General features: G+C 30.4%; 2 protein-coding genes across 2 annotated transcripts in view; one reads left to right on the top strand and one right to left on the bottom strand.

Moving 5' to 3' along the window:
• CysRS (cysteine--tRNA ligase, cytoplasmic) overlaps window positions 1–14,533 on the bottom strand; it is a 47,852-nt gene extending 33,319 nt beyond the window's left edge. Inside the window, exons 1-6 of the mRNA XM_087150934.1 lie at window positions 14,287–14,533; window positions 11,446–11,545; window positions 10,006–10,094; window positions 8,589–8,685; window positions 5,215–5,313; window positions 3,316–3,447 (exon numbers count right to left, since the gene is read on the bottom strand). Coding sequence (XP_087007060.1) covers window positions 3,316–3,447; window positions 5,215–5,313; window positions 8,589–8,685; window positions 10,006–10,094; window positions 11,446–11,535 — 507 coding nt within the window. The 5' untranslated portion in view covers window positions 11,536–11,545; window positions 14,287–14,533. The remainder of the gene's footprint in view (window positions 1–3,315; window positions 3,448–5,214; window positions 5,314–8,588; window positions 8,686–10,005; window positions 10,095–11,445; window positions 11,546–14,286) is intronic.
• Window positions 14,507–16,094, top strand: LOC107451411 (pseudouridylate synthase RPUSD2). The gene has a single exon (XM_043052178.3). It carries the CDS (start codon window positions 14,770–14,772, stop codon window positions 16,063–16,065), a length of 1,296 nt encoding a protein of 431 aa, XP_042908112.2. The 5' UTR covers window positions 14,507–14,769; the 3' UTR covers window positions 16,066–16,094.
• Window positions 16,095–16,565: the final 471 nt, after the last annotated feature.

Genomic DNA, 16,565 nt, shown 5'->3' with positions numbered 1-16,565 from the left:
TCAAAATGAATCACAAAAATGTCTAAGTTTAAAAACAACAGCAAAATTTATTATTTGAAAATGTCACTCAAATTCAACACAAATTACATAAAATAGATTGTGAAAAAAAGTCAAAACGTTTGTGCTATATCTTGATGTTATGTTGGAATAAAACAATGTGACAAATGTAAACTCAATTTATCATATGCCATAGCTGCCAACCTTAGGAATAAAAAATAAGGACCACTATATGCGACAAAATTATACGCACCAATTATGAGAGTAAGACAAAAATTTAACTATTAAATAATAACATTATCATTAATAGACTTATATTTAAAACCCTTATGTAAATTAGTAAAAAAAACTATAAACACTATCTTTTGTGGGAAATTTATGATATTAATATTTTATAATTAGGAATACTGGTATAATAGTTAAAGAAATAACCATTACCTATTAATATATAATTATTCTTCTCAAAATTATAAAACACAGGTAAATATTAAACTACATACTAAACAAATATTTCTGATACAAATGTTTAAATACTACAATACATTTTTAAAAAAATAATAATAGTAGTTTAAGATTTAATTTAGTGAAATGATCAGCAACAGCTATTGGAATAGTATTTTCCAATAAAAAGCTACTAAAAATTACTTCTGCACAATAATCACGATTGCGGCGATCAGAACAAAGGGTTGGTTTAAAAACAAAAATATTGCAATTTTACAAAAATTCGGATTTTTTATAAAAATATCAGATTTTCAGATTCGATTTAAAAATTAGGAACAAATCTGAAAAATTCTGGACAGTTGGCAGCTATGCATATGCTAGTGAAATGTATATGATTAGCATTAAATAAATTAAATACTAAATTTCAAGGGGAGGGTAACTGTTCAAAATTAATATCCTTTTTATTTTATTTTATGACTGTCCTTGAACAACCAACCCAATTTTGGTTCTACGACTACGTGTTCAACTCCGTAGCCTTGTAATTTTGAACCCAATCCAGAAGACTCCTGGATGAGGCAGTGTGAGAAATTTGTCTTCGTGAAGGACTTTTTGATCGAGCTAACTCGCAATTCACATTACCCCCCTGAGCCATCATGGCTCTCAAAATTAATATTGATCATGACTATTAAAAACCAATATAACCCTGAGTATACCTCCAGCCTTATTTTGCATGGCATGCAAATAAGGCTTCAAATATCATAAAATCAGGCAAGATGGAAAATAATTCATTCATAAGATTGTAGCGTATCTACCACTACAAAATTACAACTACAATTCACTAGTATATAAGACATGTTAACTCGACTCTATGTTGGGGTACCTTTTCATAGATGAAGGTTGACATGGTCTGTAACTACTCCCCCCACATTGGTGACCTTCGGACGTGATGTGAACACGCCTACCTTGGCAAAAACACCCACTTTGATCTGGATACGCCTACATCGGCAGTAACGCCTACTTCGTTGGATGGTCCACATTAAACAGTTGACTTGCTACTTGTGACTGCATCATTATCCACCTCCCCACGCAGTTGCTATTCAGTCTCATCTCGATGACACACAACATTGGCTTGCATACACTCGACTGCTAACGGCAACACAGGAGCGACTACGACCGTGATTGTAATACACCTCTCACATTCAGCACTCAAAAAAATACGCTGATCTTAATACAGCTCTCCCGGCTTTGCACAAAACAGAAATGAATCAACTAGTGGCATCCATTCATCGAATTCTATCATAGCTATAATTCTGGTGGGGGAGTACTGTAGCGTATCTACCACTACAAAATTACAACTACAATTCACTAGTATATAAGACATGTTAACTCGACTCTATGTTGGGGTACCTTTTCATAGATGAAGGTTGACATGGTCTGTAACTACTCCCCCCACATTGGTGACCTTCGGACGTGATGTGAACACGCCTACCTTGGCAAAAACGCCCACTTTGATCTGGATACGCCTACATCGGCAGTAACGCCTACTTCGTTGGATGGTCCCCATTAAACAGTTGACTTGCTACTTGTGACTGCATCATTATCCACCTCCCCACGCAGTTGCTATTCAGTCTCATCTCGATGACACACAACGTTGGCTTGCATACACTCGACTGCTAACGGCAACACAGGAGCGACTACGACCGTGATTGTAATACACCTCTCACATTCAGCACTCAAAAAAATACGCTGATCTTAATACAGCTCTCCCGGCTTTGCACAAAACAGAAATGAATCAACTAGTGGCATCCATTCATCGAATTCTATCATAGCTATAATTCTGGTGGGGGAGTACTGTAGCGTATCTACCACTACAAAATTACAACTACAATTCACTAGTATATAAGACATGTTAACTCGACTCTATGTTGGGGTACCTTTTCATAGATGAAGGTTGACATGGTCTGTAACTACTCTCCCCACAAGATCTTAAGGGTCTGTATCCCAAAACCCAAGTTATTCAAATAAGGCCTTTAAAATGAAACAGAACAAAAACTAAACGTGTAAAGTAAAATTTTTCAAATTTATTTTGGTTCAAAAAGTGAATATAATGCAGGTTATGATGATTAAAGATTATCAAATCATCAATAAGACTCTCAAGAGTCGTGAAGACTCAGGGGATAGAGTTTGTCTTCCAATAAGGTGAATAGGGTTCGAATTCCAGAGATGGCTGGTTGAATTCCGCATCCAGTTCGCACCGACCACAGTGGTAAACGACGGATCATGGGTTAGAGTTCCCTTGCCATTAGACTAACCCTGGGAGGTTTTCGCGGTTTTCCTCTCCATGTAAGGTAAATAGGGGTTAGTTCCATCAAAAAAGTGTTCCAGATTGTGTTCAAAATTGAACATTGGCTACGAAGTTGAACATTAGTAGTCGTAAACCCAAAATTGGGTTGGCAATTCAACGACGGTTGTAAAAAAAGACTCAAATATCACTAAATTCATTCACTAACAAAATATCACTAATATCACTCAAATACTACCTATTTAAAAATTTACAAAACTATTAGGGAATTGTAATTAAATTAAAATAGAATGAAAGAAACATGAATGCAATACAGGATTCACCCTGGAATGCCTTCATGTTTTCTGTGAATATTTGTTTAACAAAAAAAATCATGTCCCGACACTTCATTTGGAAAAATTACATAAAAAGTAGAAGATTCAATACCAGAAAAGTAATAAATCAAAAATGGTTAGAAAATTTGCTAAGTAAATAGAACTGTCATGTGGCAAATAAATTTACGACAAAAATGCTAAATTAATAAAGCAGCATGAAGAAAAATAAATAAATAAAAACCATGTAAAATTGAATTTTACTTTTGCTTCATCACTTCCAGGTTTGTTCAATGAATTTGCTACGTCAACTGCATTTTTGGTTCTTTCAATCAGATTTTCAATCATTGTCTTCTTATCCTTATCAGATGTAGCTTCCAAAACAGTTTCATAATTCTAGAAATATGCAAACATTGTTAAAAATTTTTTATAACATATTTTGTTTAGAATCCATTTTTTTAAATAAAAATAATAACTTCAAAACAAAACCAGGCTATAACAATAAAGCAATCCCAGTAAATAAAAAATTGTATAACAAATAGACTTCATAGTCAAGCATAAGATTGAAACAAATTTAAAGAATTTGTTTGAAAAACAATTCAAAATGACAACTTTGTTGTCCCTAAATTTATAAGCTACCAATATTTCTTTGTATAAACACTGGTTTAGGGGGCTTTTGCCCCAAATACCCTGGTATCATACAAAATATGAATAAACCCTTATTTTTTTACTTTTTTAATGTGAGGATTGATACTTCATTATCACTAATAGTGTCACATTTAACAAAATATAACACATGAAAAATGGTTGTTCAATCTATCCTAAGATAATGAACTGTTTAGTCAAATGAAGTTTCAAATAAGAATACAATACAGTCGAACCTCGATCTGTCGTTTCCAAGCGCATCATTTAATTTTACTGGTTCCGGCACAAATGCTATTTTTATAACGCAAATAATATCAGTTCAGGAATTTTTTTAAAACTAGCAGATTCCCACTAATATATTGCTCAGAAATCTTACTAAGATTTAAAAAAAAAATGGAATTTATTTCGCTTTGTAGCGCGGTGTAGCGTGGGTAATGTTACTCGACTCCGTGATTCGGCGGACACCTGTGATTGACAGGTGCCCACCGGGTAACGATAAATGAATAACAAGTCCAGCGTTTTCTAAGGCAAAGAACAAAAATTCAGTGTCGACCGTTATTAAAAAAATAATAATAAAATAAACAAGAAAAAACTCATTTCAAATAATATTTTTAAAATTATTGTAAATTTATTAATTTTTAAGTTTTACTCTTCATAATATTTCTAAACATTATTTGATATTTTATGCTGAGTGGTCTTCGTTCTTTTTCTTTATCTACTGTTCACAATGAATGGTCCCATATAAAAGGATCAAACAAGGTTCTACTCCAATAAAAAAAATAATAAAACTATTACATAAATATGAAAGAAATAGAGAGCAAAACTGACAACAGAGATATCTGTTTGTATGGAAAAACCTCTACTTAATTAAATTAATTAGTTTTTGATCGCAAAAATTCAAATTTCAGCACTTAAGTTCAATCTTTTGATTTAAAATTAATTTTTAAAATATTTTTTTAAAAACACTTTCAAACGTGTTCCTTTGATGATGATACATAAAATCAAATATATCAAAAAGAGACAGCAACAAAAAGTGAAAGGAATTTTTTTTTAAAATCGAAGAACCGTGTTACGCCTTTTTGATTTAAACTTGAAAGGGTTAGAATGGGAAAATGCTTTAAATAAAATTATTTCTTACGAGCAATATTAATGACCGATGTTCAAGCTTTCCCGCTTTGTAGTTTCTCTGATTTTGTACAGCTGTTCTGTATACGGAACAGTTATACAAACTGTATGTATCATTGTTCTTTTACAGAATTTCATTTTACAAATACTTCCATCTTTTTAAAGATTACATTCATGTTTCCTACAAATTGCTTCATCAATACGAAAAATCTGTGACTATTCAGTAATGCACAAAATTACTTGCATAGCCATTAAAAAAACACAAACCAAATAATATTTCATTGAAGACATTTAAAAAAAAATGTAAAACTTGCAATGGATCCAAATAAACCAACGAATATTCAATAAAGTTAAACAATAATACAAAAACTGTTTAAGAAAACATAAAACTACCTTAATAGCTTCTTGTACATCAGAAATAATTTTCTTAATATCGGAGTGGTTTTTAACGTATTCTTCATACAAATATTTCTGGCGAGCTCTTTTGATGATCTGGAAAGAAAATCATTGATCATTGGTAAGAAAATTTACTTTCGAAGATACTATAAGTTCTAAAAGAAGTCCTAAAAAGTACTAGCTAACATATATAATAAAACAAACAGTACAACAAGATAAAAAAAAGCAGACAATTTTCAAATGTCTGAGAGTTAGTTGTATTTTGTTGAGTTTTTTATTATTTTAGTTGTTTGTAATTATTTTAAGAATATACCATTACGGAAATTGAAATAATAGTAGCTTTGTTGATATGTGATTAATGTTTCAAATAAATTTTGTTTTATAAAATCTGTCGCTTTAGTACAGTTTGATTCCGTACAATACTCTCGTTTTTTTTTTTTACACATTTCCGAAAATGATGAACATAATAAGTTATGAAAAAAATATACACAAAATGAGGAAAAAAATAACTTACAAGTGCAGAATATTCATATCTCCTCCAACAAAATATGTTAATTAACAAATGTCAATTTCAAATAAGTTTTTTTTCTTCTTTTGGTACAATTAATAAAGCGTCGAATTGATTTAAGACATAAGACTTACCCATTTTCTTTCTTGATATCTATTGAGTATTTACTATGGGGAGTGAACTTTCGACTATGAAAACCTCCATCTATCAAGAAATACCTCAAGATTGAATTGAGTTAGCAGGTCTTACACACTAGTGAATTGATATTTAATAATTATACTGGTAATTACACCACAAATAGTTTCAAGGTTCATTGCAGAAGATAATATAAGAGAAAAACTGCTTTTTTCAATTAACTCTCTGAGCGGCAGTCTCAGCCTTTTAAGCTAACCCTCCCAGCTGATTGCTTTATTGTATCATGAAATAAATTTTTTCCACTTTACAATAAAATACTGAACATTTTATAGAAGCCATTAAGTCACACTACACCCACAGTTTCTTACATACAATGACTAGCAATCAATAGCAGATTACACCACAATTCCTCTACTCATTAATGTGAAATACGCAAGAATAGAAAGAGGAAAGGACAAAAGAAAATTTCCAGTACAGCTCCTACTGAGTGAAAAGTGAAAAATAAGCATATTCTTCTATGACAGCAGTTTAAGATTAAACCAAATGAAGAGCAAGATTAGAGGTTGTCGCTTGCTACACGGTGACTAAATAAAATTATCATCACTTTGAAAAAAAAGTGACCATCAAAAAATAATTATCATTCCAAAAAGACAAATGACCACCAAAAAAATTATCATCATTCACTACCACCTGTTTTTGCCATTTGATATACACTCCATAGTTCTTGGAACTACATCAACGCTTATTATTAATAACTTTTATTTAGTTTTTTAATAAATGCCAGAATGAATATTTAAATGTTTGAAAAGTTGTATGGTAATGACTTTTCTATTCTAGACAATATTTTAAGTTACGAAATCAGACATTAAAACATATTTTTTCTGAATAAAAAATAGCAATAAAATTTTTATATAATTTTCAATGATTTTTAAAAAATGTAGCCGCAGTTGCTCAAGGGATAGAGTGTTTGCTTCCCAATGAGGTGAGTTAGGTTCAAATTGAAGCAGTGGCTGGTTGATATGAATTCTGCTGCTGATGTAAAATATCCTCCTCAGTGGCAGATGGATCACGGATTACAATCATCTTGCCACAAGCCACGATGACTCAGGAGATAGAGCGTCTGCCTTCCAACGCAGCGAAACGGGTTCGAATCCCAGTTGATACAAATTATGCATCCGGCTTGCACCAACCACAGTGCTAATGTGAAATATCCTCAGTGGTAGATGGATCATGGGTTAAAGTCCCCTTGCCATCAGGCTAAATGTGAGAGGATCTCGTGGTCTTCCTCTCCATGTAGCGCAAGTGCGGGTTAGCTCCATCAAACAGTCCTCCATAAAGGCAAATTTCTCCCAATACTTGATCCAGGAGTTCCCTTGTCTTCTAGATTGGGTTCAAAATGACAAGGTTACGGAGTTGAACATTAGTAGTTGTAAACCCATAAAATTGGGTTGGCTGTTCAACAACGGTTATAATTATAATATAATCCTCTTGCTACCCAGTTAACCGTGAGAGGTTTCATAGTTTTCCTCGCAATGCAAATGCAGGTTAGTTTTTAATAATGTTCTAGAAGATCTCTTCTTTTTTGGGTTGGGTTTAAAATTTCAAGGTTACAGAGTTTAGACATTGATAGATGTAAACTCAGAATCGGGTCAGGTGTTCAACTTTAGTAAAAAAAAATTAATAAATACATTCTGAGAAAAATGGTCTCAATTGTTTAAGCAAAAGAGCAGTTAAAAGTTTGAAACCTTTAAAGTTAATTTTACTTTTTGTGTATATCACCAGATCTCGAGAACTTCTTAAAGGAAATTGAAAAATCTTTGCCAACAATTATTAAAATTGGTTTTTCAAAAAAGATAATTCCATGCAAAAAGAATCAACTTTAGTCAATCTTTATTTTTTATTATTTTACTAATGATAGTTGAAAAATTTCTGAAAAGTAAAAATGTATTTTTATGCATCAAAATGCAAACTTTGAGAAATCAGCTGAATAGTCTGAGAAATCTAATTTTAAATATACAACTTCTTTAAAATTAGATTTCTGACCGATTTCGTTCAAATTTTGCATTTTTGGTTATAAAATTAGGACAAAATAGAAAATATTTCACACTTAAATAAAATGATAAAAATTTATTTTTGTATAGAATTATCTTTGGAAAAACAAATTTTATAATTGTGAGAGAAAAATTTTTTAAGAAGTTGAAGACATATAATGAAATAAGTAAAACTAACATTAAAGGGTACAAACTTTACACTGCTTCCCTGACCAAACTGTTGGTATCATATTTCCCAGGATTGGAACTACGACTCGATTTAGGGGGAATTTGTCTAAATCTATGGGGGGGGGGAAAGTATGTTTATTCAGAGAAAGTTTGATGTTGCGTCTGAATTATTAACTTAAAATATTGCATGTACTAATTAACATATTTGAAGTCTGGCCCCCTTGAATTATCAAGATTGAGTCCTAGTACATGAAATCCAATCAGTAGAAAAAAGTTATTCAGGATGGATTTTTTTTCGTGTACTGTACAACTCAACAAATTAAGCATTAGAATTCATGCTTATAAATATTAGAAAATGCATTAGCTAGTGTAGTGCATCCTTCAGTTAGGATTTTTTTCCCCCTGTAAATAATAAGATGCTTGAGAAAATAAATAAGAAAAGATAAGATATATATATAAAAAATAAGAAGATAAATATAAAAAAAAAACAAGAAAAAAGCTAGACTTACCTTATCGTCAATATCTGTGATATTCATTACATAAAACACATCATAAGAAAAATATTCTGACAACACTCTACGCAAGATATCAAATGAAATATAAGATCTAAAAAGAAAAGAAAAAAAACATTTTTATGCAGAACCAGGTGCATAGCCAATTTTTTCAACAAACAGTAAGCACCTTTTATATTTTTTAAGCACTAAAAAATATTTAAAATCACTTTCCAAAAAAAAAAATCATTAATAGGATCTGTGTGTGTGTGTAAAAAAAAGTTTTTTTTTCTACTGTTTAAAGTTCTTAATTTATAAACATAAAATCAATAAAATTCAAGAACATTTTCAAAAACTTTATATAATCATGATAAAATAACTAGTTTCTGATATATATTGCAGAGAAAATTGTGAAAATCATGCATTTTTTTGTAATTTAGAAGGACAATTGATACAGTAAAGAAAAAAATCTCCCTTTTAAAAGAGAAAAGTAAGCACTTTTTTCAAACTCCAAATAAAAAAAAAGCATCTTTACGGGCTTTTAAAAACTGTAAATAAAAAATAATAACCTTTAAACACTTTTTAAAAATGCTACACACCCTGTAGAAGCATTTATGACTGCCTTTAAATTTTAAAGACAATAATAAATAATAATAATAAATGCATCAACAAAACACACACATTTTAAACGTAGAGGCAAAGAAAAAGTGGCTTATTATCAGCCTAAATAAAACTAAAATTTTAAAAATTAATCCTAGACAACTAAACAATATATTCATAGAAAATAACTAACTAGAAGAGGTAAACAGTTTTATGTATCTTGGAAGCACAATTAACAACAAAAAAGGAATTGGTAAAGATATACTACTAAACAAAGCCTGAAGCAGTTACACTATTCTCAGTAAATTTTGGAAAAACAAAAATATAACAAATTCAAAATAAATCAGTGTTACCAATGTTAATTCTGTCTTACATTATGTATCTGAGTCATGACACTGCAATAAAAATAACGTGATAAAACTTCAAGTATTTATAAACAACAGTTTAAGAAGAATCTTACACCTATCAAGTGGTTACATAAAATATTTAACGAGAAAATCTTTAGAAAAATCGAATCAAAAACCAATTGAGGAGAAAAATTAAAATAAGTAAATGAAAAAGAATTGGTCATGATCTACCCAAACCAGAAAAATTTGAAGGAAAACAGAATTTTTGATTGGAACCCTCAGAGCAATAGAAAAAGAGGTAAAATTACTTGGCATAGGAACATTCTAAGAGAATTGAAACTGATAGGAAACACGTGGAGAGAAAAAAATATTTGCCCACAAATAGAGTGAAAAGTAGAAGCCATTATAGAAGCCCTTTGTTCCAAATCGGAGTGAAGAGGAATATGTATGTATATGTTAAATTTGAAAACACATCAAAAATGAAATACCTTGCATGTCCCATGTGTGATGCATCATACACAGTTGGTCCGCAGCTGTACCACAAAACTTTGTTCCCAAACTGAGGTATAAATACTTCCTATTTAAAAAATATATATATAAGGATACATGCTTTATATATATATATATATATATATATATATATATATATATATATATATATATATATATATATATATATATATATATATATATATATATATAAATATATATATATAATTTAAGAAAAGAATACAACAAGATTGAAAATTGAAGAGAAAAGTAAAACATATAATTCCAAGACACAATGGGTTCATGTTTTCGCATTTCTCATGGTATAATATTCTGATCGGTTTCATTTCAGGTAATGTTGTTGTGCTGTTGACGTATACCTGCTTAGGCAGAGGGGGTGCAATTGTTCTTGTTTTCCAGTGGCGCCATCTATGGCCAAAAATTCAACTTCTGCCACACCATACATCACACCCGTTTATAGGGCGGACCCATTCATACATCCATTCATCCACAAGTCGTAATTTTGCTTGTAATACTGTGCGAATTAATGAAGCGAAAACTACTCATTTCTCTAACCGTCAAAGGGTTAAATTAATAATTGTTTTAATTAAAAGTATCTTAAAGAAAAATATTAATGCTGGGGAAGTTTGTTGCAGAAAACCAGAAAAAATTCTACCACAGGGAACACTTTAATAACAAATTCATCATGATCCCATATGAACATAAAACGGACAAAATTTAAATCCACTTTCACTTAACACTCTTACTTAATATGATTGAACAATATAAATATTTTTAATACTTATATATTGTCTCGATTTTAGACAGCACTATTTAAAATCTTGAAATTCTACTTATTTAAAAAGGCGAATCAGGTGGTAGCCAGAGGCGAATAGCAATACTACAGGGTTGCCACTCAAATCTGGAAAAAGATTTACCTGTGTTTTCCCAGCACATATTATACACAATATATTAAGAAGAAACACAATTACTGTGCCTTTGAGTGAGCTATATTCGGTTAACTACACTAGTTTTAATTGCTGGAAAAACTTAGAGAAAAGAAGTAACAGCTGAACATACTTAAATAATGCTATAGTAAATGAAATAGTTTAGTATAGTTGGAATATTATCCTTAAATATCCTATAGATGACACTTTAAGTGGTCAACTTTTTTTCATAAAGACGAAAATAAGAAACAAAATTCATTGTATTTTCCCAGTTTATAAAGAAAAAATCAAAATTCTCTGTATTTACCTGGTTTTCCCTGTGGAGGGGCAACCCTGTATTACAAAATAAAAGCATCCGAGAAATGCATATAGTTTGTTTTATTCTAAAAAGAAGTTGGAAACAAACTACACAAGCCAATCATTTGTTATATCAAGAAAAAAAAAGGTGATATTTTGGGATTTTTATTAACGTTTAAACAAATCCCTCTTTACCTTTTCTCTGGTCAGACTGTTGTACAACTTCAAGGTTGCTTTCTCAGACAATGATGGACATACCCAATGTGGTTGACTGCGTTTAGACATTGTGGCCTAACTGTAGAAAAAGGATTTTCATAAATAACTATTTGCAGAATTAGATTATAAATATTAAAAAAATAAACAGTGACCAAATGGAAACAAAAGTATTAAAACAAGCACAAAGCGCTATACATTTTCCTAAAAACATGTTCTGGCTGAAACAGTAAAATAATATATATTTATGATAGTTATTCTTGAGTTATAGTTTAATTAAATTATTCGGCATTATGTGTATTAAATGCACAAGTCAAATTTGGAATGTTGTAAAAAGAACAGAATTTTATAAACCATGAGAAAATCAATGCACTAGAAAAAAAGATGATTGAAACATGGACTTACGATGGCATCGAGCGCAAAAAAGTGGTAACTGAAATTCACAATTTTCCTGTTGTTATGTCATATTAAAATTAATTCAATTTAATTGCAGCCAAATAAAAATAAAGGCAAGTATATAACATGAACATTGTGGCAGAATATTCATGCAGAAAAATTTTAATTTTAAAAAGTAAAAAATTTTTAGAAAGAATTTTTTTTTTTTCTACAGAAGAAATGCTCACGATTTTTTTTAATTCCCATTTGAGAAATAAAAATTCGATACTGTCTGGCATCAGCAAAATTTCAAATGGATTATATAAAAAATATATTTATATTCCAAAATCACAAATGGTTAAGAAAGTTTACTTTAGAAATCATGTTTTTTCCTTTCCTTTCATTTTCTTAAAGAACATAATCTTTTATACTTTAATAAAATATGACCGTGAGTGAGGACTTTTGTTGCAAATTCAGATTTATAGGAAGAGAATTAATTAATGCAATACATTTCCCCCCTTTTTTTATAAATTTGGTTTAATGTAATCTATTAATTATTTTTAATATATTACGCACATAAAAATTCTTAATAACGCATTTTAGTCTTTATTTTATCGTTCACAATTCGCACTGATTCCATCGTAAATATATGTTAGTCTTTTGATCATATTTTAGCCAGCAATTATTGCTACAAAAATTTTTTTCAAATTTCAACCATATTTTCTCCATTTATTATTGGTTTTCAAATACAGTAGGGAACCGATTATCCGGAACGATCGGGACCATCACTATTCCGGATAACTGATTTTTCCGGTTTTCTGAATCGCTACAAAAAGCCGTTTTTTTATTGTTAAACCCAACTAAAAAAAAAATTTTTTTAGGAAATAATCTTGAAAAGAAGAAAAAACGATGAAGTAATACACTAATGATTATTTCCAAAATGATGGTAAGGTGAACATCTTTCAAAAAAGAAAGAAAAATCCTAAAATCTTATAAGGAAAAAAAAATTTTGTTTAAAAAATGGCGGGAAAATTTATCGAATTTCGTTCCGGTTTTCTGGTTTTCCGGTTTTCTGATTTCCGGATAACGGGTTCTGTACTGTAATGTAAAAAATCTTATTTTATTATATTTTGCCTTTTTTTCCGGTCTTTTCTGACAAGAGAAGTATTACTGCTGATTATGTACTTATCTTATTTCATTTCACCACAGTGAATGGCTTTTGTACTCAGATTTCAATACACCATTCTTGGTGTACATAGACCACCCGAACACCTTCCATTCTTAGAATTTCCTCCCTTATCTCTTACGAAATCACGGATGTAACATTTCAATCTGATTTCATATTTAAACTAATTTTTTGCATAATATATAAATACATTTATAGTTAATACGCATATAACATTAAAATTTAAAAAAAATCTTATTATGTTCCCAAAGTAGGTAGGCCCTCGTTATAATAATATATCATTCACCTCTACAACAATATATTTATTTGGTGCCCAAAATATTGTTGTAGCGAGGTTTTACTGTACAAGATTTTAAATAGCTAACACAATTTAAACTTGAAATTAGCGGAACAGAAACTTTTGTCAGAATATAAATTATTGACTCGCGGAAGTACATGAATAAACAATCTTGAGAATTGCTGAATTTTGTGAATTAAAGGAAGAATCACATGCCTGTATAAATTAGGTAATAATCACACTAAACTGTTAAAAAATTTCATGGATATCCTAATTTTGCAACTTTCAAAAACTATTCAACCAAATTTCTTAATTCAAATGCATTAATTATAATAAAATTCAAAATCCAATTTCTTCAAATACATAAATTATAATAAACAATAATTAGAGTAGAAATTAGAAATCAAAATATACTCTAGTCGGGGAGATTTCCGCATCGTGATTTTTGACAAAAAAATCACCAAGTCTTGGCAGCTTCCTGGATTGTAATTGACGCGACAGATAACGATACCGAAATATCCCCCTCTAATTTCAGTAATTAATATTGATTAAAATCATATTTGTTACATTTTAAACTTGGGCACAATTATAAATTTTAAACATTTAGTAAGAATGACTATAGTTTTTTTCGTTCTTTATTTAACTTTATACTTTAGTTTTTTTTCTTTTTCATTTCATAAAAACATCAATCCTTCACTTTAAACTATTTATACCTGTTAACAGAATGTTTCAATTATTATTTTGACTATTGCATCAGCAGAAAAAAAAAATTTTTTTTAAGTTTTTCAACAAAATACACTTTTTTTAGCAGGAGTTCCAGCAACTCAGTTTATTTAACTTTGGGTTAACACTTTAAGCTATTTCCAAAAAAATTTAGAACCTAAAAGCTATCAAAATAATTCAGGAACAATGAGAACGATGAAATTCGAGAAACTCGATGTTGTAAAACAACAATCATTCCGCTAAAAAAAATTTAGACAATTACCTGGAAGAAAGTGTCACAAAAATGTTTTCTGCAAGAAATATATGTAATATTTAGGAAAAACTGTAAACATATGAACCCAGTTCAGCGAAAACAGATTAAGACCGACAGCTCAGACAGTAAATAAAATCACTTCGCTTCATGCAAAGATCGAAGCAAAACTTTTTCGCTATCTATTCATAAGCAACGTATGTTTAGAATGGACCTAACTTTCCTTATCGAACTTTTTCTTTCAAACTACAAAAGCTACAAGCTGATGCTGAAAAAGCTTTGAAATTGTACAATCCACAAACAGGGCCAAAGAAAATAAGTTATAGTTTAATAGTATATTTAAAATATTTATTTGATTGATTTAAAATATAGTTTTATAGTAGTATCTTTATCTGTGTTTATATCTATGAGTAAGAATATCGTTATTTCAAAATCCTGTCTTATATTGTTAATCAGGATTGTTTTAATCATACTAATCTAATCCTATTACTTCAAATGATTTTGAAAGGTAAATATATAAACTTGGCATCTTTTTTGCCAGGTTTTAAGAAATGTCACTCTTCATTTGCTGCTTTAAAAAATAAGAGCAAATCTGAACTTCCATCTTTAGAAACGCCCAATTCTGAGAAAGGTGGGGACTCCGAATTCCCTTATTACATAGAAAACGGAATGCGTAAGGTATATCCTTATTACTACACTCATTCTACGTATTGCAAAGGACGATGGATACGACGGAAGTTAATTGATTGCTATGCTAATGAATTCTCTCTATACCCACGAGAAGAATACGTTATACGAGCCACAAATGGAAAACTGAAAGTCAACGGTAAAGCAGTGAGTGCTGATTACGTTCTAAAGAATGGTGATCTCATTGAATCGACAATTCATAGACACGAGCATGCAGTTTTGGCATCACCTATTCACACCATTTATGAAGATGACGAATTGTTAGTCATCGATAAGCCACCGTCGCTACCAGTTCATCCATGCGCTCTTTATAATTACAACACCATATCTAATGTTTTGTCTCTAGAGTATGGCTATAAAAATTTATATGTAGCACATCGTTTGGACAGATTGACATCAGGTGTGCTGATATATGCTAAAAACTCTAAGAAGTCTCGGGAGTTGCACGATCTCTTAAATTTGCGTAATATCAGAAAAGAGTATGTGAGCAGAGTTGAGGGGGAATTTCCTGATGGAATTATTGTTTGCAATAAACCTATTAAACAGGTCTTTAACAAAGTCGGTATAAACATAGTGAGTCCCCTCGGAAAGACGAGCATCACCGAGTTCGAGAAGTTGAGTTTCGACGGGAAATCCAGCGTCGTTTTGTGTAGACCCCACACGGGCCGAACTCACCAAATAAGAGTCCATTTACAGTATCTAGGTCATCCGATTATCAATGACTATTTGTATAATAGTCATGTTTTTGGTCCCCAAAAAGGTAAAGATGGCTTGTTTAACAAATCTATTGAAGAACTTTTGAATGATTTAGTAGAGGAACACTCCTCAAATTGGTGGTTGGAGAACTCCCCAGGAAGACCTACGGCTGATGATGAAGACTTGTTGCATGTGCTGACAAGTAAATATAGCCAACACGCATTTAAAGGTGAAAGATATGAAAAAGATTCATCGAGATTTAAGTACGATGAGAGTTGTCATTTTTGTAAGCAAAAATATCGTGATCCAAAGCAAGCTAATCTGCTGATGATGTTGCATGCTTATAAATATGAGAGTGACCAATGGCAATTTAAAACAGAAATGCCTTTCTGGGCTGCTGATGACTAGTGTAATATTTAATAAATTAATTTTTAGAATTGGGATGAATTTTTGTTAAACTTTTTTAAGAGTTCATTTATGGTATTTTTATACTTTAGGAATAGCAAGAAATTACTCAAGATATTTCTTAAATTTTTAATCTCAAGTTGTTTATATTATTACTAAGACAATAAAACAAAACAAAAATGTACTCTAAATGAATTTTAATAATTTATTAATTGATATGATAGTTTTAATTCAGCTAATCATAACTATGTTTTAATTATGGTTGGACTATGTTATAACAATTATGAAAAGTAGTTTAACAGTTAGGCTTCAATGTTACAAGAGTAATATGATGACAATACAATTTATTTTTATTTATTAAAAGGACCCAGAGCTTTGTTTTGCATGGATATGGAGCTCTAAATTTTTCCGTACATCAAAGCTCTATCAGTTTAATAATAATTTTTTTTTCCGTCTTCGAATTTTATGACATAATAATCTTACTATTATCTAAAATTCTTACT

This window comes from Parasteatoda tepidariorum, chromosome 9, assembly GCF_982258835.1.
Source record: "Parasteatoda tepidariorum strain Cologne lab strain chromosome 9, Ptep-v5.0, whole genome shotgun sequence".
In the NCBI taxonomy this organism is placed as follows: domain Eukaryota; kingdom Metazoa; phylum Arthropoda; class Arachnida; order Araneae; family Theridiidae; genus Parasteatoda; species Parasteatoda tepidariorum.
Note: the sequence above shows the minus strand (reverse complement) of the source record. Positions and strands in the feature narration are given on the sequence as shown.

Coding starts and splice junctions, on each gene's coding strand:
- LOC107451411 (XM_043052178.3), top strand. CDS start 14,770: ATGATTTTGAAAGGTAAATATATAAACTTGGCATCTTTTTTGCCAGGT.